Raw genomic sequence first — 25,744 nt, 5'->3', positions numbered from 1 at the left:
ACCAGAAATGAAATGAATAATTGAGAGGACATTCTCTTTGACAATAAAATCTTCATTGTCGAACACACTACCGTTAAATTATCACCGGGTTATCTAGTAGTCGACAAAAGAACAAGCTTAGAGTGATAACCGAAACACATAAGCTGGGAAATGGAAGTTTCACTACCGCCGAAATCGTTTTATCGAACCTGTGACAACCTCGTTGGGAATAACTCTTTTGAATCAAAGCGCTGTTAGATTGCTGGTAGTTTAAATTGTCAGCAAAGCACTATTTTTTTTTTTTTTTTTTTTTTTTTTTTTTTTTTTAATGCTACTAAACATACATACATATTTTTTAACCGACCATTTTACCCCGTGTTTGTTCAATTAAGTAACCATCAATAAAAAATTGTGGTTTTTTTTTATTTCACCCTTCTACCGTACGTTATTGGTACTCCCTGACGGTGATTACATGTCGAGTGTTGAAAATCCCAGTGTATTGACGATTTGTCAGTAAACAAAAAAAAAAAGTCTTCTGAAAAATGAAAAGCTTTGTTAAAAAAAATAAACAAAAGCACAAAACAATTTATCAGGTGACAGCTTAATTAAATATTTTTAAATATATGCGGTCAATACTTAAAAAAAAATTTAATGACGTCACTGGCAATGAATTAAACCTCCCTTATTAAACAAAATGATTAAAAATGATTTCACAATGTTGAATGCCCCTTAAGAGATATGATTTGAAATGATTTACATGATTTGACAGGATTAAAAATAATTAAAAAAATAATCATTTTTAACCATATCAAATCATTTTGTTTAATCAGGGCTTAAAAAAAATTAAATCACTTGCAAATTTCTCAATTATTTTATCTAGAAAATAATATTTGATAATTGATCGAGATAATAAATGGCATTGACTTGTTAACAATTGGATCAAAGTGAATTAGAACAATTCGATAAACTGACGGGGATGAAAATCCGACAAATAGTGTAATTTACAGTGACTACCTGTGAATTATTGATCAGACACGCTTTGTTTGCTCTGTTTATTTGTTTATATGGACGTTGTTCATCCGCATGTTTATTATGCTAATGAGTAGTCTTGTGCTGTGATGAGGTTATTAAAATTTAAATCTCATCTCGGATAATGTCATGAGTTATTGTGGGAATGTAATTATTTTTATTTTGTATTTGTCGGGTTTTTTTTTTTTTTTTTTTTTTTTTTTAGATTAAATTGAAGAATGAGATAGAGGAAAATGGAAGATAGTATTATGTAGAGGATTTAGAAAAGAAAAAAATGACCTTTTGTTGGATTTTTTTCGATAATTAGAACTCGAGATATTTAAGTTTGAAATTTTATATAAAATTATATATTTGGGGACTTTTTAAATGGCGATATCTCCTAAGATATTGGTGGTATAAAAAAACTTCGAGTATATTTTTTACAGGGCGTTTAGAGACGAAGATCAAGAGCCCTAACAGAATTCTGTGTGATAATTAGGGACTAAGATATTTAAGTTTAAAATTTTATATAAAAATTTAGATTTATGAATAAATTATTTGTAACACACTTGAATACAAAATTGCCTAACCAAACAGTATAAATAAACAATAAAACATAAAAACATCAGAGCTTCCTTCTCTATCGATTTATTAAGTCGAACATATTTCACAATACGGAACGTCGATTTGTAGCTTTCATCGGGCTAAAACAACGGGAATCTATTTGATTTATGCTATCAGTTTCTCATGAAAACAAAAATTCCAATATTTTTTGTTACAACTACCATTATTATTATTATTATTATTATTATTATCATTATCACTATCATTTCCACCATTGATTGCTGGCTCAATACTTTTCAAAATCTCAAATTACTCGAAATAATTCCTATTGAATATCTTATTTATATCTGGTTGTTCCATAATACCGATTCATCATCCAACGTATCTTCTCTCAAAGCCTGTCAATATTTTTTTTTTCAAAAATAATTAGCTCACACTGTTATCAAATAAATTCAATTACTATTGTTGTTCTCTCTGAGCTTTATATTCAGATAAAGGTTGAGAGACAAAAAAAAATTTTGTGCGATAATTAGGGACTGAGATATTAAAGTTTGAAATTTCATATAAAATTATATATTTGGGGACTTTTTAAATGGCGATATCTCCAAAGATATTGGTTGTATAAAAAAACTTTTAGAATGTTTTTTGTAGGGTTTATTGCGACAAAGGTCGAGGATTCAACCAGAATTCTGTGCAATAATTAGGAACTGAAATATGGAAGTTTGAAATTTTATATAAAATTATATATTTGGGCTCTTTTGAATTGGTGATATCTCCGAAGATATTGGTTGTATAAAAAAAATTTTTATATGATTTTTGTATAATTTTTCATGAAGAATGGCATAAGCCAAACTAAATCCTTGTACGATAATTACACAGCTATTTACAACAATAAACTCTTTCTATTATCATAAATTATGATCCTAAGCCCGGCAATCAAACTCTATTATGCTCAATTCAATTGAGATAATACGTAGTGCAATGAGCCAAAGCTTAAAAATCTTTTCAATCAAGCTTCTATCCCCTCCACCTATTTTATGCAGCACAATAAACGTTGTAAGCATAAATATAAATGAATATATAAATATTTGTTCTGTTCGCATATTTAATTAGACTTCGGAATAACAACTGGACGACAAGAATCCAGTTTTACATGCGCATTTGTATTCAATAGTAATGAAACACGAAATGGTACATTTGCATCACCAAATTATCCTGGATTTTATCCCCGTGACACAGAGTGCCACTATTTTTTTAACGGCCAGCAGACGGAAAAAGTTCACCTGCATTTCCATTATTTTGACGTTGAAGGAGTACTACCGTAAGTTTTATATTAATACATTTTTATTTAAATAACCTAATAAACTTTAATTACCTCAAATATTTATATCCTCAACATAATATTACCCATATTTTATATTAATATATTTTTATTCATTTTACTTTTTACATCAACACTCTATTTAACTTTACTATTATTATTAATATTTCTCTGACTTCAATACTTACATTAACTGTGCAGTCAATATTTATTTTCATTATTAACTTTACTAAATCGAGAAACTTTCAACCATTTATCTTCCTTGACTTAATTTAACCATTTAAAGTTCTCTTCATACAAAACTTTTTTTAAATTCGTCATATTACAATTTTTTTTTTTTTTTAAACACTTAAAGTATCTTAATTATACTTGATAATAGTCTCAAGAAGCTGAAAAATTAATATTAAATCCCTGAAGATTGATTTTTTTTTTTATTTAAATTTCGCACGAAAATTTTTAAATTTAAATTGCGTTTTTTTCATTCTAATTTGAGGCTTTAAAACGCAATATTTTTATAAAATTCTGAGAGTAATAAAATTGATGAAAATTTTGAAATAAAAAGATGTTTCATTAATCTAATGAATATTGAGGTTAACTTAATACAAACTGTCCCGGTTGTAAAACTTTTCGCTAACAAGTTCCGTGTTTACTACTAAATTCAATTGCATGACAACGGATACGAGATACTCTGTACACATATGTAGACAATGTATGAGAATAAAGGTGATGTAAAGTTCGGAGACTGTTTTATGAGCGATATTGTGACGGTACGTCTATGGATGACATTGGAAACTAGAGTTTTAGATTAAAGTTGTTGTTTCGACGCGCTTTGATCAACTTTGATTGCCGAAATTAATTGTTTTTGTTGTCGACACTCTTTATCAATATTTTTGAGCACTTTCGGAATTGGGGTGTTACCTTTAGTTTATGTTTGGGTCAAAGGTCAGCAAACTCTGATAAATTTGAACGCTAAAAAAACTTTGTAGAATAATTAGGACCCGAGATATTGCAATTTTTAACTTTGTATAAAATTATATATTTGGGGACTTTTTAAATGGCGATATCTCCGAAGATATTGGTGATATAAAAAAAACTTTTTAAACATTTTTTGTAGGGTTTGTTTTGGTCTAGGTCGAGAGCTTAACAAAAATCTTGTGCGACAATTAGGGCCTGAAATCTAACCTTTTAAAAATTAATATATAATTATATTGTCAACAGTAAAATTGAACGATTTTATATTTTTATTTTTCTCTAGATCTGTTGTGCCAAGTCATATAAAAAAAAAAAAAACTATCCATAAATCAAAAAAACGACAATAGTGTCACATTTTGACCATAAACTTGTGTCACGAAATCGATTTAGTTATCCATTTAGCTTGTCACAATGGATACATAAATAACGGTGACATTTTTGTTTGACATTAATAGATGATAAATTCCCATCATAAGTCACTAGCAAAGAAACGTAACGAGAAAACTAAGAAATATCCTAAAAGACAGATCCTTAGTTTCGGGTACATATAAAGAAGACGCTTTGGTATAACAAATCAATCACCCAAATAGCCACTTTTAGGTCCGAATAAATAACGAAAAGTAAATCTGAATAAATATCACTCAATCCTACTTATCTAATATATTTATCCAAAAAAGTTTAGCACAAGTATTGATATAAAATGAAAAATGGTGGTCGGTTATCGAAACAATGCCGTCAAAGTTGAATTCAAGACAGCTTTGAGTTCTAACAGGATCTTTTGTTACAGTTGCGAAGCAGTGTCAGCAAGCGATTACGTCGAATTTTCAAACTATATGTCACCTGATCGGAAGCACTCGCGACATTGCGGGCAACTGAAGGAGTTCGACATCAAAAGCGACCGGAAATTCTTCCGGGTGACATTCAAAAGTAACGATCGGCTGGACGGGACAGGCTTCAATGCCAGCTACGTCTTCTTCGACGAGGAGGATAATTATACGATGAAGACACCTCTTAATGGATCCACTTCCACGGGTAAGATTACTCTCAGTATAATTCTCCATCTTACCTCGCAAGCGTTGCATAATCGATATTTATCGCACCACCATTAGTCACCTGACAGGGAGCCATTAAAGCAACCTTTCGATTAATTCAATGTCGTTATAATTCTGTTAGCAGGAATTAATTCACTACCAGCTTTCGGGTCAAACACTTTTACAATAGACACCTTGCACGTTTTCTAATTTTATTTTTCGCTTCACTGCATTACATCACTTGTAAAAATCCTTATTCTCTCTCTCTCTCTCTCTCTCTCTCTCTCTCTCTCTCTCTCTCTCTCTCTCTCTCTCTCTCTCTCTCTCTCTCTCTCTCTCTCTCTCTCTCTCTCTCTCTCTCTCTCTCTCTCTCTCTCTCTCTCTCTCTCTCTCTCTCTCTCTCTCTCTCTCTCTCTCTCTCTCTCTCTCTCTCTCTCTCTCTCTCTCTCTCTCTCTCTCTCTCTCTCTCTCTCTCTCTCTCTCTCTCTCTCTCTCTCTCTCTCTCTCTCTCTCTCTCTCTCTCTCTCTCTCTCTCTCTCTCTCTCTCTCTCTCTCTCTCTCTCTCTCTCTCTCTCTCTCTCTCTCTCTCTCTATAACCTTAATTCAACTCTAATGACGTCATTAGAATTATTAACTAGTGCCACCTCGCGGCAAAATTTAGAAATAACTATATTGGCGTTGTCAGAAAATGATAAAAAAAAAAATTCAAATCAATATTTCTGGGCAGAGATGATCATCGACATCGAAAAATATTGTAATTCCCGTATCCTTTGTTACGTTTCCAATGACATTCAACCGATTCTTTGGTCCCTGATATTCGAATTGCAATTATTCCAGTGGATTAGTATCATACCACCCATCGGGCGTTTATTCGCATTCTTGCGACTGGTATTACTTTTGATATAATTGTATGCACAGATAAAATCCAATATTAAACGTGATTTTGTTTCACTAAAACTCTCAATGGGATATTAGACAATAGCGATACTCTAAAATAAGTAAAAGATAAAATCCAATTGGACATCCGTTTCCTGCCCGCATATCGTCGGCGTTTCTTGTTACGAAAAACGTTAACTAAATAAAAATAATAAAAAAAAAAAAAAAAAAAAAAAATAAATACGGCCTGATGAGAATTAAATAAAGGACGGATAAAGCTTGATAAATCCGTTTAAAGCTCTGTAAAAGATTAAAAAGAATTCCGGTTAGAACCTTAAAAAAAAAAAATACAACAGTGCAGCAAATGAATTAATTTGCAGACTGTGACAAAGGGAAATTTTAAAATTACAACTTTTTTACGGGACCTAATTGTGCTACGGAAAAACTTATTGAAAAAGTTTCGGGGTAATTTATTGGCAGGTTAGACAATATTGTAAAATAGCACAATACGTCGCGCATAAACATGTGTATGAAAATATTTCAATAACGCAACGGGGAACGTATTATTCTCGTTGTTTTTTTTTTTTTTCTATTTTTGTTTTATATTTGTCTACTTATATGTTTTTGCTTTGTACCTATTTTCTCTCGGTTCGGAGTTTGCGCGAGTACGATTTTTACGAATGCTGGGTAAGTCTTATAGATTTTAGAGGGTCAAAAACCTCCTTCGAATGTCTCAAATGTCGCAGCAACGATTGCATTTGCGATAGAAGTCAACTGTAATAGTAATAGTAATGGCAGTTGTTGTACCCAGTTACATACCAGGTTGCTAAGATTCCTGGCGTAAGCTTCTTTTCCGCTAGTTTGACACTACAACTCTCCAAGCTTACTTTCTTTTTCCTCACTATTTTTAACACAATTCCTTTGCCTATGGATGACCATTTCAATAAAAAAATTACTTTAGTCAATCAATGTCAAAAAATTCCATATGGTTTTTTTCGGATTATCCACTTAACCTATAATCCATGCCTTTTTCTGGATTTCCATACGGAAATCCACGTACCCAGTATTTGTGAATCCATAAATGATTGCATTGAATAGAAACCTTTAAATAGGTTTTTGTGAAAAATATGGAGGTGACATGGATAAATTACATATCCTTGAATTGCAACAATTTAATGATTACCCAGATCCTTGAAATCCACTTAGACATCCCGCTACCAAAAATCCCCACATGTTACATACATTAAGCATACATACCCTTGGCGTTCAACTAATCCAAACAATTAAGTTATCAAAGCTAATATTATTTGACGATATTTGTTTATGTAAGCGCAGATAAATAACGAGGGAACGCTGAGCATGCAGCTTCATTGAATCTAAACTAATTTGTACCTTCACCCATTCTCCCAATATTTCATACCGCAAATGCATGCTGAAAGAGAGATAATAATAAATTCAGAGCGTGTGGATATATTCTCTAGTATTTATAATGTATTACATTATATACATTATAATATGGTTAACAATCACCGGAAAAGGTAGACCTGCAACAAACTCGGTCGAAAATCATCAATTGTATTTATGCATAACATACTTGATTATAATAACGACAATCATTTACTATTTGGTATTTCCGTATGATAGATATTCGCCATTTTGACGCGACTATGATTGCAATATGTGTTTATTATATTCTATTATATTATACATTTAGTTGTTATCAAAATAGTGTATTTGGCTTAAATTTAATAATAGAATAAGATAACCAATTTAATAAATATTTTTTATATCTGTTTCAGCGTCAAAGGCAGTAATACTAGGATTATATGTCCTATTTATAATCGGTATTATCACCGATAAATTTTACTAGATATATATAGTAGACGACAACTGATAAAATTAATAACTGGATCAACAGTGAATAAAATCTGTGAAAAATTTTGTTGTAAAAAAAAAAAAAAAAAAAAAAAAAAAAAAACTTATTTAAATTCTTCTTCACACATAACATAACCAGAAAAAAAAAAGATGTATTGTTAAATACAACGAACCTCTTGAGGTGAAGGTGTGTGTATGTGTACATAATGTAATAATAATTGATGTATTTAAAAGATATCCTACAATATCGGGAGAGTTATTTGTATTGTATGAGCTACTGAAGGTCGATTGAATCTTGATAAGGTTATAATGTATAGGAAGATTGTGAATTGTAATCGACAAGTGGTGATGGAGCCAACTTTTATTGACAATCTACTCGGGTAACTTTGTTTTATATTTTAGTATTTATTATCTTTGTTGTTGGTTATGTGATATTTATTGTTAGTTTGAATTTTATAGTCTATGGAAGAGAGATTATATATGATCATATATCGCCAGATATTTTACCGTATATGATCATATGTGATAGTCAATTTTGGGGTTATATAAAAATTTTATGGTTAGATCATTTGAGGTTTATATGATCATATGTTATTTTAAACCATATGTGATCAGATACGTCATATATGGTCAGATAATCATATATATATATATATATATATATATATATATATATATATATATATATATATATATATATATATATATATATATATATATATATATATATATATATATATATATATATATATATATATAATTATATGGCCATATATGATCAGATATTTTACCTTATACGATCATATAGGGCTAAATATTTTATCTTATGTGATCATATGTGATAATGAATTAGGTAATTATTATTAAAATAGTTTATATATGATATCATATATAAATTATATGATTCTTTACACACAATAAAAACCTATTAAAAAATTATCCGTATCTGATCATGCATTGACCTATATAATATTAAATGATTTACACCCTACCTCACTTTATTTGTGGTCTTACCACATATGATCACATAAATATTGTATTTACCATAAAATTTAATGTATAGACAACCACATGCAACCCATATTTTACACCCGAAACTCAGGATGGCTGATATTTTTCTGGGAATTAGTTTTTCGTATGATCAGATACGAATTTTGTCAGAAAACCTAACTATAGTTTTAAATAAGTAATATATTAAATACGAGGGACACATAAAATCGTTATTAAATTGTATAGTAAATATGTGATTAATGATGACTAATTATCGATAAACTATATACATAGTTAATTTATTAAATTAACTAAATATTGATATTAATATTAATACTAATAGCTAGCAATATAATGTAACTATACATGTATGTTAAATAATTTGTGAATATTTAATAGGTTCAAAAATATGTTGATATTTATAATAATTATTATTTCAATTATCCATGCATTGACTGCAGGTAAATTTATTATTTTATTTACCAAATAATAATAATATTATATTACCATAATAAACTCAAAGAATCGCGTGGGTAGTGTGAATGTTAAATTGAATGCAATACTTGTAGAAATTGTAATACTTAGATTCTCTTTAACTATAAATATTTTGAAAAAAAAATTACACTATTGGTTTAAATAACGTTTAATTGAAAAAAGTATTTTTAAAGGTTTCCTACACAGTATTTCTTGTACTCAATTTTTTTTTTTTTAACTATATAATAATAATAATAATAATAATAATAATAATAATAATAATAATAAAAACTATACATAGATATATAAGTATGGAAAGTTTTGACGTATGTAAGAAGAAACTCTTTGTAAATATTGTTTTCCATTAACGAGACTTTGAAGTAAGCAAGTACGCTATTTCTGCTTATCGATTATATCATTTTATCTTGTAAACATTTATATGAACCAAAAAAAAAAAAAAAAATAATCGTAAAAATGATAAAATTCTAAAATCACAGTAATCAATTATACAAAAAAAAATTTTTTTTTTATTTTATTGTTATCCAATTTTTCTGTTTAACCGAAAATGCAATAAAAATTTTAACATAACATTAATTTGATTATACCTCTTATTTTCCAAGACTCCTTCCAAATTTTTATAAATCGACTTATATACTATCGAAATTCATTTCTGCGAGTGAGAAAAAAAATTAACCATTTCGCCACCTAGCGGTGACTTTAAGAACTAACTAATTTTGAAAATTGTTATTGTCAATTCACTGGTTAATCAATAGTAGAATACATAAAAAGGATATTTATGAAATAATAAAACTACCTCAAAACTCAAAAAAATTTTTTATTGATTAATTATATCTAACAATAAAATCACAAACCTGACCGCCAAGAAGAATCTCCATAATTTTCATCGATGACCTTATCAATAAGCTCCCGAACTATGAAATCATGAATCATGATGAGAAAACTTGCGGGCTTTCTGAAGAGCTCGATAGCGTCTTGATTGATAGGTCGGGCACAGGTATTGTCGCCGTATCGGTACCCAGCATCCCTGGCCAGGGTTCTTCGGTCCAAGTTACCTTGCGGAGCAAAGCTGACATCATTGACATAGCACTCGGAAGTCCCGCGAGCGATGATCCTGCTGAATTTGAACAAGCTGTCCCATTTAGCCATCGCTCCAATTTTAGCCACATGTTCTTGATCAAGATCTTGATCATCATTCACTAAACAATTCTTACGAATCGGAAAAGCACACTCATGAAACGCCAGGTCTAAGCTAGCCACAAGAATTTTTCCTCTGTGAAGCCCCACGGTGTCATTCAGCTGCCATTTGGTGACCAGCCGACCGCCATTTTGTTTAGCCAAGTGCCGATTGAGAATCCCGCAGTTGTTCTTGGAGTGCCGGACAGAGTCGTGGGCTTGACGGATCAGAAGAATCATCAGCTCCGAGGGATTTTCGTCCAGAAATTCATTAATTATCTTCACGACACTGTCGAAAGTGATGTTCAACGCAGTGTCATCCACGTAGATTTCAAAAGAGCCTGAGCTTGAGCAGACCCCGATGTCCAGTCCCCGGACTCCATACTTGATTTGCAACCCGACGTCAAAATCTTGGGTCTGGAGCAGCGGGTTCTTAATTAAGTATGAAAAGGACGAATGTGTTACGATGAATGACAGCGAGTTGAGCTCCCTGAAGTTTGATAAGTAACCCATAACTGACTTCCGTGGTGAAAATGGCTCCCATTCGTGTTTGCTGCAGCTACAAGCTTCTATCGAATTGCTTGGTAGGATGATGGAGAATATCAATGTTACTGGTAAAAACATTTTTAATTAAAGATTTCTTTGTTGAGATCCACGGGATCTTTATTCTCTAAAATTAAGTAAAAATACACTTTTATTGTTTCCTTTATAATAAACTTTAATTGCTTTTTTTTTTAATCTAATTGCGTCTTTTCACGAAATTATAAAGTTCAAGTGTTGCAACAAATGACTATAACATCCTCGAAATCAATTCCAACCAATTCGCCAATTAGGATTCGGAAAGTTAGCATCATTGACCTTATCAATCAACTCCTGGGTGAGAAAATCCGCAAACAAAATAGCCACAGACAAATTGTTGTCTGCATCGAAGCTTCTCAAGAACAGGATCACTAATTCTCCGGGATTGTCATCCAGAAATCCATCGAACTCTTCCAGAAGCTCATCGAAGTCCATGGTTGATCTTCAGAGAACTCGAGGTGATGATAAATTCAGCCAGTGAATCATCTATTGATACTTTCACGTCGAACACTCGAACTCCGTATTTAAGTTGTTGCTTCAAGGTCAAATCTTGCGATCGTTGCTCATCCGGTAAAATTGATGATAAAGAAGATTTTGAGCCTATCAGTGATAGCTTTGCGAGTTGTAGAGAGTTTTCCAGTCGTGCTATTATAGGTATATATACTTTATACGCTCGATGTACGGCCGGTAAGTAAACTTGCGACAAGTTCTTCCGCAAGAGTTCCCGTAAGTTCCCGAAACTTACAGAGTCCCTGATAGCCAGCGCTTTCTCAGTAAGTAGTTGGCTTCTAGCAGTTACAATTAACTTGACATTGAGTTAGCGGTAATTTTTTACATGACAACAGTTGTAAGCAAATTGACGGAAATCTACGGCCGAAACTTGAATACAAGTTAACAATCAAACTTGTAGTTAAATTTCCGTTCAACTTTATTACAATTTGACAAAAATACTTGTACAGCAAGTCTTGACGTCTGTTTGCAGAGTAAGTTATAGGTAACTAATAGTTAATCGCTTGCTTTACCAACTCTTTCCGTCAAGTTAGCTTCAAATTGCGGACGTAGTTTGACAGTAAGTTACAGGTAAGGTGGCTATCAGGGGTTATGTAGTAACAAAAGTCGAATTAGAATATTTATTACCTTTTTTAGAAATTAAGAAATTATAACTCATTCTAATTATTTTTAAAATTTTGTGGCTTAAATACGTTCGAATCGAGTAATTAGATCAGTGAACCCTCAAGATTATTTTTAATTTTTATTTTAATAATCTTGGGAGTTTATTTTTTTTCAATGACAATTACTAATTTTTTGAGTTTAAATAAATAAAACACTAAAATTAAATTTTATTTATTTCGTATATAATATAAAAATGGCTTATATACAATTTTTATTTATCGGTATTAAAAAAAGTATACAATTATTAAAAATCTAATTTATCACCTAATTACTATTTATTAATAGATAGTAGAGTAGGATATCAATAAAATATCAAGATTCTGATAAAAATAAATGACCATTAAAAAAAAAAATAAAATAAAATAAAATAAAATTTAGTCAGTAAATAAAACACATAAATATAAAATAAAAATAAAAAAATCAAACAAAATGCTGATCGCTGGACGGTTAAATTACAACTAATACTGTTAACAAAAACGGAAACTTAAAAAAAAATTTATACGAAAAAATAACTTATGATTTTTTTAACCCTTGGTAGGTCTCGTAATAAGCGCCGTTTTTTTTTTTTTTTTTTTAATTTTATGTTTTTTTCTTAGTAAAATTTTGAAAAAAAAAAAATTTAATTTCTTCTCTAAACTATTTGGAAAATTTTAGCGCCAAAAATACGACGATTTGTTGCTGTTGTCCCATTTAAATAACACAGCAGCGCCACCACGCTCACCACGGTCACCACGGTCACCACGCTCACCACGCTCACCACGAGGGATTAAAAAAGTAAAAAAGTAATTCCATCCATCGCAACAAAAATAAAATCTAAATAAACCACTCTTTCTTCTTCTGAACCTGGTGACCAGTAGCAGAATGAACAACAGCGCTGTCAGGATCAAGAGCGAGCTCAGCGCCCTTGTCTTCTTGAGTCAAGTACTCGCCCTTGTGCCTGGACATATACCTTCCAATCAAAATGGCCATAATAATCAGCGCCAAGAGTATTAGTGTGAGAATTCCCCCCAAGATGGCGGTGTCAGTCTCATTGTAGGCCGCACGAACCTTCTCCTCGTCGACGATAGGTGGCGGGCGAGTCTCCACGACATCAGGAGGATGAGTGGTGGGTTCCACGGCGCAAGTGTTCTCAGGAACGTCACTGTGAATGGACCTGATGTAGCTGGGCCTGTTCTGCTGGAAGAACAGCTTCAAGGGATAGATGTCGTCGAACTGGACCCTGGAGACGCAGCCTTTGAATCCTTCGGTCATCGACTCGTTCCGGCCGATGTACATGTACTCGATGTTGTTGAACTGAGCGTCAGCTGACGCCTTGATGTTGTAGTGCTGCTCTATTGGCTCATTTCCATCAACAGTTACCACCATTGTCGCTCCTGAGTTCTTCCTTTGGACTCTCACGTCGTGGTACTGGCCCCGGTGGAAAGTTCTGTCCCCGTAGAAAAACTCTTGACGCTCGAACCCAAAGTCGAAGACTATCCTCAGCTTTCCACTGTTAGAAACGGATATTGTCATGTATTCTTTTGTCTTGTTGGAGAACAGTCCCAGGATAAAGCCGTGGGGCTCTGTGGTGACGAATCCTACTCTGATGTTCTCTGATAAGGTTGATCGCCAACTTCCGGAAAAATCGTAACGAATCATAGAGCTTGGAGATAAGTTGACACCAATTTCATCTGCGCAGATTGGACCCTTTAAATAAAAGACAATTTTATTTTAAAATGTGTAATTTTTTTCGGAAACTTTGTAAATAAATCTTACCTTAAAAGCAGTGAACCGGCAATTGCACTCGTATTTGTCGTATGCCTCGATGCAGGTTCCGTTATTGAGACAAGGATTGCTAGCACATTTCCCGACGCAACCTTGGCCAATCCCGTAAGTCCCACGATCTGCGTAGGACTTTAGATCCTGGAGCTTTCCGTTGAGCAACAAAGCCCGAATACATCCGACGTAACCGTCTCGGTAGTTGGTAGTGGCGCCAATTACGAACTGCGAGGTTAAATGCAAGGCACGAACGGGACCCGCGGGCTCTGGAATCTCGTTCTTCAGAGCTCCGTCGAGGGTAATCTTCGCTTCCTTGCGGTTTCTTTCGACAGACACTGAGTGCCAATTGTCGTCGTTAAGGGTGTTAGAAGTCTGGACACTGACAGTGCGATATCCGTCACCAGCTTTGTATTGGAACTGGATTTGCTTGCCTGAGTTTATCGATATTCTTATCGAGTCGGTGGGTCCAGTGCTGTGAATGATCACTGCGTTAGCGGTAGTTGTTTTAAACTCAAAGTAGATGTCACCCTCGTGGCCCATGTCGAAAGTCGGGAGGTCAATTGTCGCGTCTGCTTTCCGGAAAGTTACCACGTTTTCGAAGAGATCTCAAAAAATAAATTATTTTTGAATTAGTATTATAAATAATAACATGTTGATGGTTATAAATAAATAATAAAAAAAAAAAAAAAAAAAAAAAAACATAAAAATACTTACTATCGCCTTGACATTCAAGAGGACCAAGGGTATACCGTCCCTCTTTCTCATCCAAGGCAGTTCCAGTATCTCCGAACCTCAATTGCCGAACTGGTAAATGTTCCTTTTCAGTGATATCGCCACCGTCTTCGTTCCAGCTGTCAAACCCAGCATCACAGTTACACCACTTTGTTGGATCAACACAATTACCGAGAATTCCACACTCGCACTTTCTAGAACCAGGTAAAGCGCCACCCCAGTAATCCATGTTCTGGTTGTTCCGACTGACCCACCATGAGTTAGGGCGGAACGGGGCGTTTGGATCCACGGGGGTGTTGAACAGCCGAGAGTGTTTGCAGGCGTAATTAATGTGCTGGCGACAAGAGGTCGAGCGGTTCATCAGGGCAGTGATCTGATCAAAATCCGCGTCGTAGGAGATCTCTTGCTGGAAGCTACCAGCTTCCTCGTATCCTTCCACCGGCGTTGGTAACTCGTTGCTGTGTCTCACGATGGTTACTATACTTTTATCCGGATAGAACATACAGGTCACCGGGAAGGGGTCCAAGGGTCCGCTCCCGTCAACATCAATTTTTATCTCCACGCGCTGGTTTCCCGCATTTGAGTTCTTATAAGCTTCGCAGGACAGTGGATACTCCGCTGGAACACAGATCAAAATAAATTCCTCTATTCTATATATATATATATATATATATATATATATATATATATATATATATATATATATATATATATATATATATATAAAAATCATTCAGAATAAAATTAAACTCACGAATATGACAGACAGCTCCAGAGTAACCAGTATGCTCGCAGTTGCAGTGGAACTGATCAGAGGTCTGGGTGCAAATTCCGTCATGTTTACACGGATTAGGGTTACACCTATCCAACATTTGACAGGCATCCATGATGATGGTTCCTTCATACTGCTCAGGCTTCCAGTTGGTTGGTAGCTTGATGATCCCATCAATACTGATCTGTCGCATGCATCCTACGAAACCACGGTCTCCGCGACCTTGTCCTAGAAGGCCTCCACCGATCAGGTACTTCGACCCGGTCAGCATGTTCAATAGTCTCTTGGTATTCATTGGACGGCCGTCGACGTTCAAAATGATGCTATTTTTAGAGATGGTTAAGATCACCTGGTGCCACTTTCCGTCGTTGAAATTGTCGTCGTAGTCGTCTAACACTGTCTCAGGGTTACCTGGGGTCTGGATTTGGACCTTTATCCGCCCACTTTCTAAGAACAGCTTCAAAAAAATTAATTAATTAAACATCATCAATTAATGTCATCATGATTATCATTAATTATTTTAATAAAATAAATTACTTACCTTAACAAATCCATCTGACGCAAACTTATGATACATTATCAATCCTTTTTCCTCGTAGCTTCGAAAAGCCAAAGAAACATTCAAAGTATTAGAACGATCATACCCAGAAAGGGTTGCAAAGCTATCAGGTTTGACAAAAGTTACTGGAACAATCTGAGGTTCCGGGCACCCATAGATCACTCGGTTCTTAAAGAACCGAGAATTAAGAGTCAGCGCCCCCTCTGCTGCTTCAACATCTTTCAAGTCACGGATTACGTTAGTTTTATTCAACATAAAGTTCTCGATGCAGCCGGTGAAATTTTGAGTTACTGTCAGGCCTTCTTGTTTATTGGGAACTCCTCCAATGTAAAACTGCAAAAAGAATTTAAATTATTGTTAAATAATTAAGTAGTTGATTAATTTTAAAGAAACTTACCGCTCGGTTGAGATCTAACCGATGAAAATCACCCTTAACACGTCCCTTGACAACAACCCGGTCAACGGAGAAAGAAATGTCCCTTCTATTTCTGAAGATCTGGACGTCATGCCACATATTGTCATCCAGAAGGCTGCCAACAGACAAACTAGTAGGGATTCCCGAACCCAGATCAATGTTCATGTGCATTTTGTTGTCTCTCATCTCTACGGCGATGTAGTCACCCTGGGTACCGCGGGAGTAAGCGATAACTCCATCAGCGTGGTTAGTCTTGAACCTGAATCGAACTGCATGTCGGTTTGTTTCTATTTTCTCACGCTGCAAGTCCTGTCGAATCAGCGACGATCCTTCGAAATGCACCACGTCGGAAACTAAAAATAAATTTAGTAGTTACTAGAATTCTGGAATAAGTTAATAGAAATTGGATTTATAAGTACCGTAGTCACAGCCGAATAATTCTAATCGCATTGAAATCCTGTCTTGCCACCTGGTAGGGTTGATCCTAATCCACTGGGCTATTATTGGGACTTCAAATCTATTTAATTTGATAGACTCTGCGTTTACGTTACCTTTGAACATCTTGATAAGAAAAATTAAAAATAATATTTTATTGTTAATTATTATTTATTTATGTTATTTGTATTTTTTCATGCAATTAGTGCGAGTGCGATGTTAATTAATTAGTAAAAAAAAAAAAAATAATAATATAATTAATTCCTGTAAAAAAAAATATAATTGTTTTAAATATATTAAATTGTTTTTTTAATGGTCAACAGAGAGGATGCGTGTTTTTTAATTTTTTTGCATTGGAATTTTCGCGGGTCTGTGACGTAGTACCTTTTCCGGCGCGCAACGCCATCTTAAAGAAAATTTAAGAATTAAAATTTTATTTTTTATGTTATTCAAGATAGAAATTAATTATAAAATGTTTAATAATTAAAAAATACTAAAATAATCAATTTAAAAAAAAAAAAAAAAAAACAATATCCTTGAAATAAATAATTTCTGACAAGTAAATGAACAATTTCTCTACATGTCCTAAAATTTTACCTCTTCAACGCCATTTTGACTCTCATAAGTAGTCCAAGCTTGACCATCATCAGAATACTCGACAATAAACTCAGTGACAAACTCCCTAGTGTTGGCTCTTCCCCGTGTCTGGATACTCCTTATCTCAACTCTGTCCCCCAAATCCAGAGTGAGGTGCTGATTATACGAATTATCACTGGGCGTCCACGCGCTTTTGCCTAAGAATACCCGTATTAGTTTTGTTCCCACATTCACAACCACTGTTAGTTAACAATCAACAACTCAAGCAGGTGGTTAGCTCAAATAAATAATTAGTAAGTGCAATTGTAAAAAAATCCATGCAAATAAAACAAAAGCCGTTTTTTTTTGAGCAGATACCAACAATCCTACCTTGATATTTCCCTGGTGATCTTTGTAGATCTGGTAATCAAGATCATTGAACCCGTAGCTGATAGAGTACTCCAGGACAAATTCTCCATGATTGTCTCTTCCTTGTGTTAAAATACTGGAGACGTTCATCGGATGGCCCAAGTCGAATGTGAAGTACTGCTTAGCGTCTGAATCCTTAGCCGTCCATGATTTGTCGCCTAATTACAACCAATATTCATGCAACTATTCTTAAAAATACAAATACATACTATCTGCTCAAAAATAAAACACAAAGCTGCCAAAATTATAATTATTTACAAACTAGTAATCAATAATTAACAAAATAAAAATTTAGAAAAATTTATTATTATTAAACCCACTGATTACATTTTTTTTTTTAAGGTCTTTCACTTTTTAAATAATATTCGTCACAATATTTCTTATCTTCTTTGTCTAGCGCCTGCGCTCCTAAAATTAAATCTTCGTATGTAAGTTCCTGGAACATTGGGTTGTTCCTTGTTCCATCTGTTCCTTTAAGTTCCATAAGTTCATTTGAAATAGCAACAGCAACACAATGACCATCAAGAACAGTCTCTTCAAACCTCCACAAAGTTTCTGTTCCATTATTGTAAAGAACTGTATCACAAACAACATCCTTTTCTCCCAACTTAGATTTAGTAGCAAAATCAAGTTCCTGCAAGTTCTCAACCAGACCAGTTCCAATTGCCTTAACATAGCTTTCCTTCAAAGCCCAGTGCCTGCAGAACATATCAACCTGTTCCTTTTCAGTCTTCCCGCGACGAATTTCATTCCACTCGCGAGCCGAGAAGTTCCTGTCCATTATCCTGAAGAACTCTTGAATTTTCTTCCCTCCAGTGTACTCCAGCATCATGATGTCGACTCCTAGCATGAGATTCTTGGCACCAACATTGACCTTCTCCCCGGCTAGCACCGTATAGGAACCCTGATGCGAAACGTTGAACAGCAGTCTGTCATTTTCCAAGCAAGGCCTGTTGTTCTCATCCCGGAGAAGCTTCACCAGGTGATAAGGTACTTGCAGGCTTTCGCTTACGTACTTTCTCATCAGCAACCGACCGGCCAAGGAAGCGCGGACGTCTTTGCGGAAGACAAACCTGCCCAGCCGAAGCTTCTCTTCTGGCTGGATCAAGGATATTGTTTGCCGGAATTGCTGCGGAGACGGGCTCCAGGTCCCCCAGTTAAAGGACCATCTGATACTTGTTGACATTGTGTTTTACGTTAGTTAAGTTTACCTGGAGAAAATATTGTGACTTACTGGATGTTAGTTTTGGCACAGTTTTTAATCAGTGGGTTTGTCACAAATGAAATTATAAAAACAGATTTAGATTTGGATGCAGATTTTTGGTTCAATTCTAAGAAAATTCTAGATACGATTAAATTGTGCCTTTTTAGGTTAGTTACCGTAAAGTCTGGCTTGGTGAGGTTCACGGTCTTTCATATACGATGTCGCATGGATTTGGGCACGATCAAATAATGGAGAGTTACATTCATATTCATCTGGAAAATAAGTTATTAATTTTTATGGGAATCTTTTATTGAACTAAGGAATTTTTCTTGGTTTAATTTAATTTAATTTTTTCAATTATTCAAATTTAAGGTTAAAAATTAATTTTTTTCAAGTCCTAAATTATTCAAAAAAAAATTATTTTGAAAAAAAAAAATAAAAAAAATTTTTTTTTTTTTATTTAATTTTTGAAAAAAAAAAATTTTTTTTTTTTTTTTATTTAATTTTTAAAAAAATTGTTTTTTCAAACTTTAAAATAAAAATTTTTAAATTAATTTAAAAACCTAAAATAAATAAAAATTAAGGGCGTCGCTATAATAAAAATTTGTTTGATCCATAGTGAGACTGTTAAGAAAGAAAAAAAAAAAAAATAACAATAGCGGGTTTTAAAAATCAATAATCCATCACCGTTTACAAATCCTATTACTAAAATAAAAAAAAAAAAAAAAATTAATAGTAGTAATAATATTATCACAAAAATAAAATTAATTAAATAGTAAATATTAATGACAACGCCATGATGGGCTTGGTCATACTCGGCGAGTCACAACTAAAAAATGTGTACACATTTAAAATATTTAATTACTAGCGACACTATGACACCTCATTGATATTTACTCTAAATAAAAAAAATAATTTTATAAAATAAAAATAATTAATAACTTACAGGCAGTGGCGACGGCTAAGGCCGTTAATAAAATTTCGCAGAATAAAATCATGATGACATATTTTTGACAATAAAGTTACTTTTTCTATTGTGATTTAGAAAAATATTATTCTGGTTAAATTTGTAATGTACACTGTACACTACGTTACATACACAAGTACTGGTCACGGGGCGGGGACGCCTTTTAAATATATATAAGAATCACAAGAATAGAATAATAATAATAATAATAATAATAATAATAATAATAATAATAATATTGAGATGAGTGGTCTACGGTTTATGAACACAAACACAATATACAAATTATTACAAGTGGAAGATGGAAGTGACTCATAAGAATTCAAGGCGTGTTCTGAGAGGAAAATGTTTCCGGCGCTTCCTGACAGATGGCGGTAAGTTTTAAATTTTAGCGGGAAGCTTAAATTTTGGCGGAAAGTTTAAATTTTTTAATTATTTAAGTAAATATATTATTTATAATTAATTACAATTCATACTTAACTGACAAAAAAAATTATTTATGTGGTTTATTACTAATAATTACTAAGAAAAACTTCTTAGAAGAGCGATGTAACTTCCAGTTGTTTTAAAAATCTATAAATATTAAATTATATTTATTTGATTATTATTTTAGAGTAAAAAATTAAAATCCGCATTTATTAAATACAAACTCTTGTCATTTGTTCACGATCAAGAATTAAAAGGTCGTAAGCCATAAATTTGTACTCTTTATTTGCTCGCATTTTTGTTATCATCAATAATTTTTGTACTTTTTTATCATACTTCATCCACGAAGAATTATAAATCGAAGTTGAAATGCTCTCTGTCTTATAAATAAAATTATTAATAGACCTTAAAGTTAAATTATTAAAAAAAAAAAAAAAAAAAAAAACAAATTATTACTAGCACAGTAGCGCGATGAGCAAAATTGCAGTAGATTATTATCTGTATCAACAGTGTCATTGCATGAGCAATACTCCGAGCAAATTTTGGCCAATGTCCTTCTGAAGCTTCCTAATAAATAAAATTAATAGTTTTAAATAATTAAATCATACTTTTTAAAAATTTATAAATTTATATACTTTGTCTAGCGTGAATATACAGCAGCAGAGATCTATCCCGTTAAACAAAACCGTAAAAAAATAATTGGATTAAAAAGGGTCTCTACTTTTTGACACAATCTGAAAATAAACTTTGTTAATAAAAAAAAAAAAAAAAAAAAAAAAAAAAAAAAATGGTTTTTTATAGTTTTTTACTCACTTTAAAATATGACGGTGTCGTTTAATTAAATTAATTACTTGGTCAGTATCAATAGGCTTTTTTATATTTTTTTCGTCGTAAGCTTCTAGTTTAAAATCATCAGCTAGTACCTGAACATTTATATTTTTGTAAAAAAAAGTTGTAAAGTTTGTTATTTTTTTTTTTTTAAATATAAATTACCAGTAAATTAATGCAAATATGAGTCGTAAGTTGAATAAAAATAGTATCAGATGATATCCAGTACAAAACAGCATAATAATTAACGCATTGCTCGTAAATTAGACAAAAATTGTAAGTCATCGATGTGTCGTACGGAAATGGGTACAACAAGGGATAAACCGTCGCTGAGTAATCTAGAGTATTATTGCTTCTATGAGCCAAATATTGGATTAACAAACTGAAAAAAAAAAAAAAAAAAAAAAAACATATTTTTAGAAAAAGAATTTTTATATGAAACATGTAACTTTTACAAGCGATATAAATATTAACTAATATGGCCGCAATCCGTAGCTCAGTCCCACCGAAATGGTAGCTGCCATATAACAATATCTCGCAGGCTTGGAACTTCTTATCAGCTCGTCTATTTGACCCCTCAGATGTTTGCGTGTCTTGGCATACTTCCACAGTATATGAAAATCACGGAACAAATTGAACAATTGGCGTCGGTGAAATGACAATTGGACTCCCTTTAAAAAATAACTGAATTTTTGTTTTGATATGGTTAAAATTAATTAAATTTTATTGAAACTTTTAGATAATAAATATACATTTCTTACCTTTATCATGATCATCGTAGCCGATAAAATGACAGTCATAACCTCAGCGGCAAAACTAATGTCGCTGAAATCGATCAAGTACATTGTCCAAACGCTTGAAAATACGTACAACGCAAAAACGAAGACGCCATAACCTCTAACGATACTCTCTCTAAGGGATAAATTTCGGTATTCGCGATTGCTAAAGGCACTGCGCAATGACTTTAATCCTATCAATTGAAGAACTACAAGCTCTATATTCCATAAACTCTCGCAGGTATCTTCCAAGTCATCGTCATTGTCATACATTTCAATGTACAATAATAACTCTTTTGTTACTTTGTCTTGCGCAGAAATTTATTTAAAGTTGCAACAATAAAGAATATTTTTCCCTCAAATGATGACAACGAGAATTAGAAATTTATTTTAAAATAGAATTTAACCCTCAGTTGAAAGTTAAATTTGTGCATAATTTATGCGATCGATGGTAATATATCTCTAAAATATTATTTTAAAGAGACAAATGTGAAATTTAAAATATTTTAACGAGACAAAGTAGGTGAATTTTAAATTATTCTTCAACAAGAAAATCTATTTTAAATTAATTTTCAAGATATAGTATATGAATTTTTTAATTTTAAGAATAAATAATTTATGCCTTGTTATCCCCTCCATTTTCTGGCTTTTTAATATTTTATGAGTTTTCGCGAACAAAACGAGGAATACTTTTTATCAAAGATGTTGTGGGAGAATAAGACTATAATTTATTCGATACTTCGCCCCCCACTCCAATGCTATACGAATCAGCGGCTCTGGAACGGAACTGCCGTTCAGTGTAAAATTTCCCGGTGTTCAGATAACTTGTAAATATTCGGTAATATTTTGATAAATATAACGTATTGCTAGAATACATACGTATTTTATATATATTTATTTTAATTTGAAACACTAACAATAATTGTTGATAACTTTAATCGGTAATTTTTTTGTCACGCGAAATTTCTCAGTAACATAAAATAACTTGTAGTGGTATTAAATATCTAAAGAAATAATTAATTACTAATATTTTAATTTAAAAAAATTAAAATTTTAAAAATACTGACTTGAGTCAATTGCTGGCGGTTGAGAATAAAAATACCGTACGCTGTAAAATTGTACTCATCTTGAGAATTGATCATTATAGTAATTACAGCTTTAATTACTTTTTTATCTCCATTCATCCAAGATGAATTGTAAATTGCTTCGCTCAAAGCTTTGCTCTTTTAAAATAATTACTTTTATTTATTATTTTGGGAATATTAAATATTTTAAGGTTATATTACCTGTTCGGTGACCATGTGAGCGCTATTGCAGTAAACTAATATTTGAAAAATTAAGAGTATGGCATGTGGAAAATTTCTTATAAGAGAAATTTTTGCTTCACCAGCCGCATAATCCTGTATTAATAATAATAATAATAATAATAATAATAATAATAATAATAAGATGTCGAATTAGTGGATGGGAGCGTCTTAAGAGAATTAGACGCCGGAGAGTTGTACAGATATCTAGGGATTGAAGAGCGGCGAATGCATGCCGTCTCTGAAGTACGAACAACTCTTCGCAGCGAGTATATTAGGAGACTCCGGAAGATCTGGTCATCAGAACTTTCCGGCAAGAACAAAGTCTCAGCTACTAACATGCTCGCTGTCCCGGTCCTACTTTACTCTTTTGGGGTCCTGAAATGGCCTCGAAATGAGTTGAAAGATCTCGACATCAAAACCCGTAAAGTTATCAATATGAATCAGAGCACGCACCCTAACTCATCAGCCGCCAGGATGTACCTCTCCCGGAACATCGGAGGGAGAGGATTGCAGAGCTTAGAGCGGCTTCACGATCGTTTGGTTCTGGGTTTAACATACGAGGTTGCCAATTTCACAGCAGACGAGGACGACTTCCTGATGCAATTTGTTCATAGTCATGAAAATGCGCGGAAGGGATCGTTCTTGTATAAGGCAGCATCAATCTACGCGGCAAATACCTTAGGTCTCGAAGAAATAAATGCTCTCATTGAACTCCCGAAAAAGGAGTTCAATAGCGTCGTCAGGATAGCCGAGGAGAAAAAAGTCCTCGGTGAACACATGGACAAGTCCATGCACAGCGTGTATTTCAAACACGTCCGTGACCATGGCTTGTCCACCCAGCTGACATTCTCCTTCTTGAAGTCAGCTGGCCTGATGTCCGAGACCGAAGGGTTTATATTTGCCTGCCAAGATGGTGTTATCAACACTCTCGAATACCGTAGCAAGGTGCTCCATGCGCAGCTTCCGGACACGTCCTGTCGGACGTGTAAACAACATCCAGAGACGCTGATGCACCTTTTGTCGGCATGTCCTGTGCTGGTAAGAGGTGCCTACATACAGCGTCACAATGCTGCCCTGCGAGTACTCTATTATCATCTCAGATATAGCTACGGTATCGATGAGACACCAGTGCTGCCTTATCTGCCAGGAGATATTCCGCAGGTTGTTGAGAATGACAGTTCCAAAATTTATTGGAACATACCATTCGCAACAACCCGGCGGATTGACCACAACAAACCTGATATTGTGCTCTTCGACAAGGCTACTCGTGACATTTATGTCATTGAGTTTTCGGCCCCAGCCGAATACAATATCTCGGCCAAAGAAGAGCACAAACACCAGATATATCAGGATCTCCTGTTTGAAATTGGCAAACTTTACCCAGGTTACCGTGTCAAGCTCGTCGTTTTGGTTGTCGGCGTCCTTGGAGGGATGAAACAGTCTTTTGTGTCTTCACTTGAGAAGATACCGGCTTGCAGTTCAGCAGCTGTGTCTCTAGCAGTGCGGATGCAAAAGGCAAATGAATTTGGCCTGCTGCACTCACTAACCGCCTTGTTGTACGGAGTGGTGCAGCAGTAATGGATGGCGCTCAGGCTGGGCCCTCGGAGAGTCGGACTCCGGGGAAAACCCTCCTGAGCAATTAATAACAAATAATAATAATAATAATAATAATAATAATAAATAAACAAGTAGTTTGAATAAAAAAAAAATAACTGACCTGTTTAAATGCAAAAATAGTACAGCATATATCAATTCCATTGAAGATAACAGTAAACAAAACAATCGGACTGAACAAATTAGTTATTGTTCGACATAACCTATCAATATAATATAACGCCAATGTTAAAACTTATTAAAATTCTACTGGTACTCACGATAGTAGTAAACAATGCCGTCTGATTATTTTGTTAATTATTTCTAGATTCTTGTTTGTAGCTAAGTAGATCTCGAATAAGTTGAGGTACTCATCAGCTAACACCTAAATAATAATTGTTTCGGTTAATAAAAATATTAAGCAATATTAATCAAGTACTTACCATAAAATTAACGGTGATGATTGTTGTCAAGGTTATGAACAATAAATCACAAAGAATAAAGTATATTCCGGCGAAGAATACAATTTGATGTTCAATTGCCAAAAGAACCAAGTAATTGGTTAAAGTGTCCGGTTTAATTGGGTAATTAACTCCAGAGTAGGCTAATTCAGTGTAAGTCATTGTTTCATTCTCTGATAATGACATGTAAGTTTTTATAACAACGCTTTTAGAATAAAAATTGTTTTATTAGTTATAAAAAAAAATTCTAACCTAATTTGAAACAAAGTATCGTAAAAGTTTTATTTTTTTTTTTTATTTATTAATTATTTTATTTACTTAAAGCCATAAGACGGATGGATAAATTTGAGCATTTTCGAGTTAAATAACTTAAATAAAAAAAAATTATTGTGGATATTTTGTCCAGAGATGTTAACTCTTAGCCAAAGTATAATTAAAACTTACATATAAGGACGTAATGTGTAGCAAAA

At 33.3% G+C, this 25,744-nt stretch overlaps 4 protein-coding genes across 7 annotated transcripts in view; 1 reads left to right on the top strand and 3 right to left on the bottom strand.

Moving 5' to 3' along the window:
* Positions 1–8,213, top strand: part of Sol1 — a 110,952-nt gene extending 102,739 nt beyond the window's left edge. The window contains exons 10-12 of the mRNA XM_074258271.1: positions 2,665–2,872; positions 4,632–4,876; positions 7,551–8,213. Of these exons, the coding sequence (XP_074114372.1) occupies positions 2,665–2,872; positions 4,632–4,876; positions 7,551–7,621 (524 nt within the window). The 3' untranslated portion in view covers positions 7,622–8,213. The remainder of the gene's footprint in view (positions 1–2,664; positions 2,873–4,631; positions 4,877–7,550) is intronic.
* A 4,193-nt stretch (positions 8,214–12,406) lies between these two features.
* Nrx-iv (neurexin-4) lies at positions 12,407–22,237 on the bottom strand. Of its 4 annotated transcripts, none has more exons than XM_074258284.1 (10): positions 22,071–22,237; positions 19,093–19,199; positions 17,674–17,870; positions 16,692–16,833; positions 16,255–16,625; positions 15,840–16,190; positions 15,281–15,755; positions 14,509–15,144; positions 13,792–14,399; positions 12,407–13,722 (listed from the first exon to the last, which is right to left on the bottom strand). In XM_074258284.1, the coding sequence occupies exons 1-10, from the start codon at positions 22,184–22,186 to the stop codon at positions 12,850–12,852; spliced, it is 3,876 nt and encodes a 1,291-aa protein (XP_074114385.1). In that variant the 5' UTR covers positions 22,187–22,237; the 3' UTR covers positions 12,407–12,849. The 4 variants fall into 4 exon arrangements, with proteins under 4 accessions (XP_074114385.1, XP_074114384.1, XP_074114383.1 ...); XM_074258283.1 differs by lacking the exon at positions 17,674–17,870 and adding an exon at positions 17,305–17,501; XM_074258282.1 differs by lacking the exons at positions 17,674–17,870; positions 22,071–22,237 and adding exons at positions 17,305–17,501; positions 19,863–20,068 and having other exon boundaries at positions 19,093–19,188.
* Positions 20,590–21,857, bottom strand: LOC141537357 (uncharacterized). The gene is made up of 6 exons (XM_074258286.1): positions 21,612–21,857; positions 21,303–21,519; positions 21,123–21,232; positions 20,945–21,043; positions 20,766–20,876; positions 20,590–20,689 (listed from the first exon to the last, which is right to left on the bottom strand). Exons 1-4 carry the CDS (start codon positions 21,659–21,661, stop codon positions 20,977–20,979), a joined length of 444 nt encoding a protein of 147 aa, XP_074114387.1. The 5' UTR covers positions 21,662–21,857; the 3' UTR covers positions 20,590–20,689; positions 20,766–20,876; positions 20,945–20,976.
* A 629-nt stretch (positions 22,238–22,866) lies between the features above and the next one.
* Positions 22,867–25,725, bottom strand: LOC141537652 (uncharacterized). The gene is made up of 6 exons (XM_074258774.1): positions 25,719–25,725; positions 25,257–25,479; positions 25,095–25,198; positions 24,938–25,037; positions 22,981–23,136; positions 22,867–22,917 (listed from the first exon to the last, which is right to left on the bottom strand). Exons 2-6 carry the CDS (start codon positions 25,458–25,460, stop codon positions 22,867–22,869), a joined length of 615 nt encoding a protein of 204 aa, XP_074114875.1. The 5' UTR covers positions 25,461–25,479; positions 25,719–25,725.
* Positions 25,726–25,744: the final 19 nt, after the last annotated feature.

This window comes from Cotesia typhae, unplaced genomic scaffold (assembly GCF_013202065.1).
Source record: "Cotesia typhae breed Kobodo isofemale line unplaced genomic scaffold, CoteBio_Ctyphae scaffold_91, whole genome shotgun sequence".
NCBI classification, from domain to species: Eukaryota; Metazoa; Arthropoda; class Insecta; order Hymenoptera; family Braconidae; genus Cotesia; species Cotesia typhae.
The sequence above is the reverse complement of the archived record's forward strand: the minus strand, read 5'-3'. Positions and strand labels throughout refer to the sequence as shown.

Bases quoted from the DNA above. Each gene is read 5' to 3' on its own strand.
- LOC141537652 (XM_074258774.1), bottom strand. From the start codon at position 25,460: ATGTCATTATCAGAGAATGAAACAATGACTTACACTGAATTAGCCTAC. The intron at 25,199-25,256 runs GTAAGTACTTGA...ATTATTATTTAG, and splicing joins TCATCACCGTTAATTTTATG to GTGTTAGCTGATGAGTACCT. The intron at 22,918-22,980 runs GTCAGTATTTTT...TTATTTCTTTAG, and splicing joins ACCGCCAGCAATTGACTCAA to ATATTTAATACCACTACAAG.
- LOC141537357 (XM_074258286.1), bottom strand. From the start codon at position 21,661: ATGGCAGCTACCATTTCGGTGGGACTGAGCTACGGATTGCGGCCATAT. The intron at 21,520-21,611 runs GTTAATATTTAT...TTTTTTTTTCAG, and splicing joins TACGGATTGCGGCCATATTA to TTTGTTAATCCAATATTTGG. The intron at 21,044-21,122 runs GTGAGTAAAAAA...GTTTATTTTCAG, and splicing joins CGACACCGTCATATTTTAAA to ATTGTGTCAAAAAGTAGAGA.
- Nrx-iv (XM_074258284.1), bottom strand. From the start codon at position 22,186: ATGTATGACAATGACGATGACTTGGAAGATACCTGCGAGAGTTTATGG. The intron at 15,756-15,839 runs GTAAGTAATTTA...ATTTTTTTGAAG, and splicing joins CGTCAGATGGATTTGTTAAG to CTGTTCTTAGAAAGTGGGCG. The intron at 15,145-15,280 runs GTGAGTTTAATT...TCTGTGTTCCAG, and splicing joins TGGAGCTGTCTGTCATATTC to CGGAGTATCCACTGTCCTGC.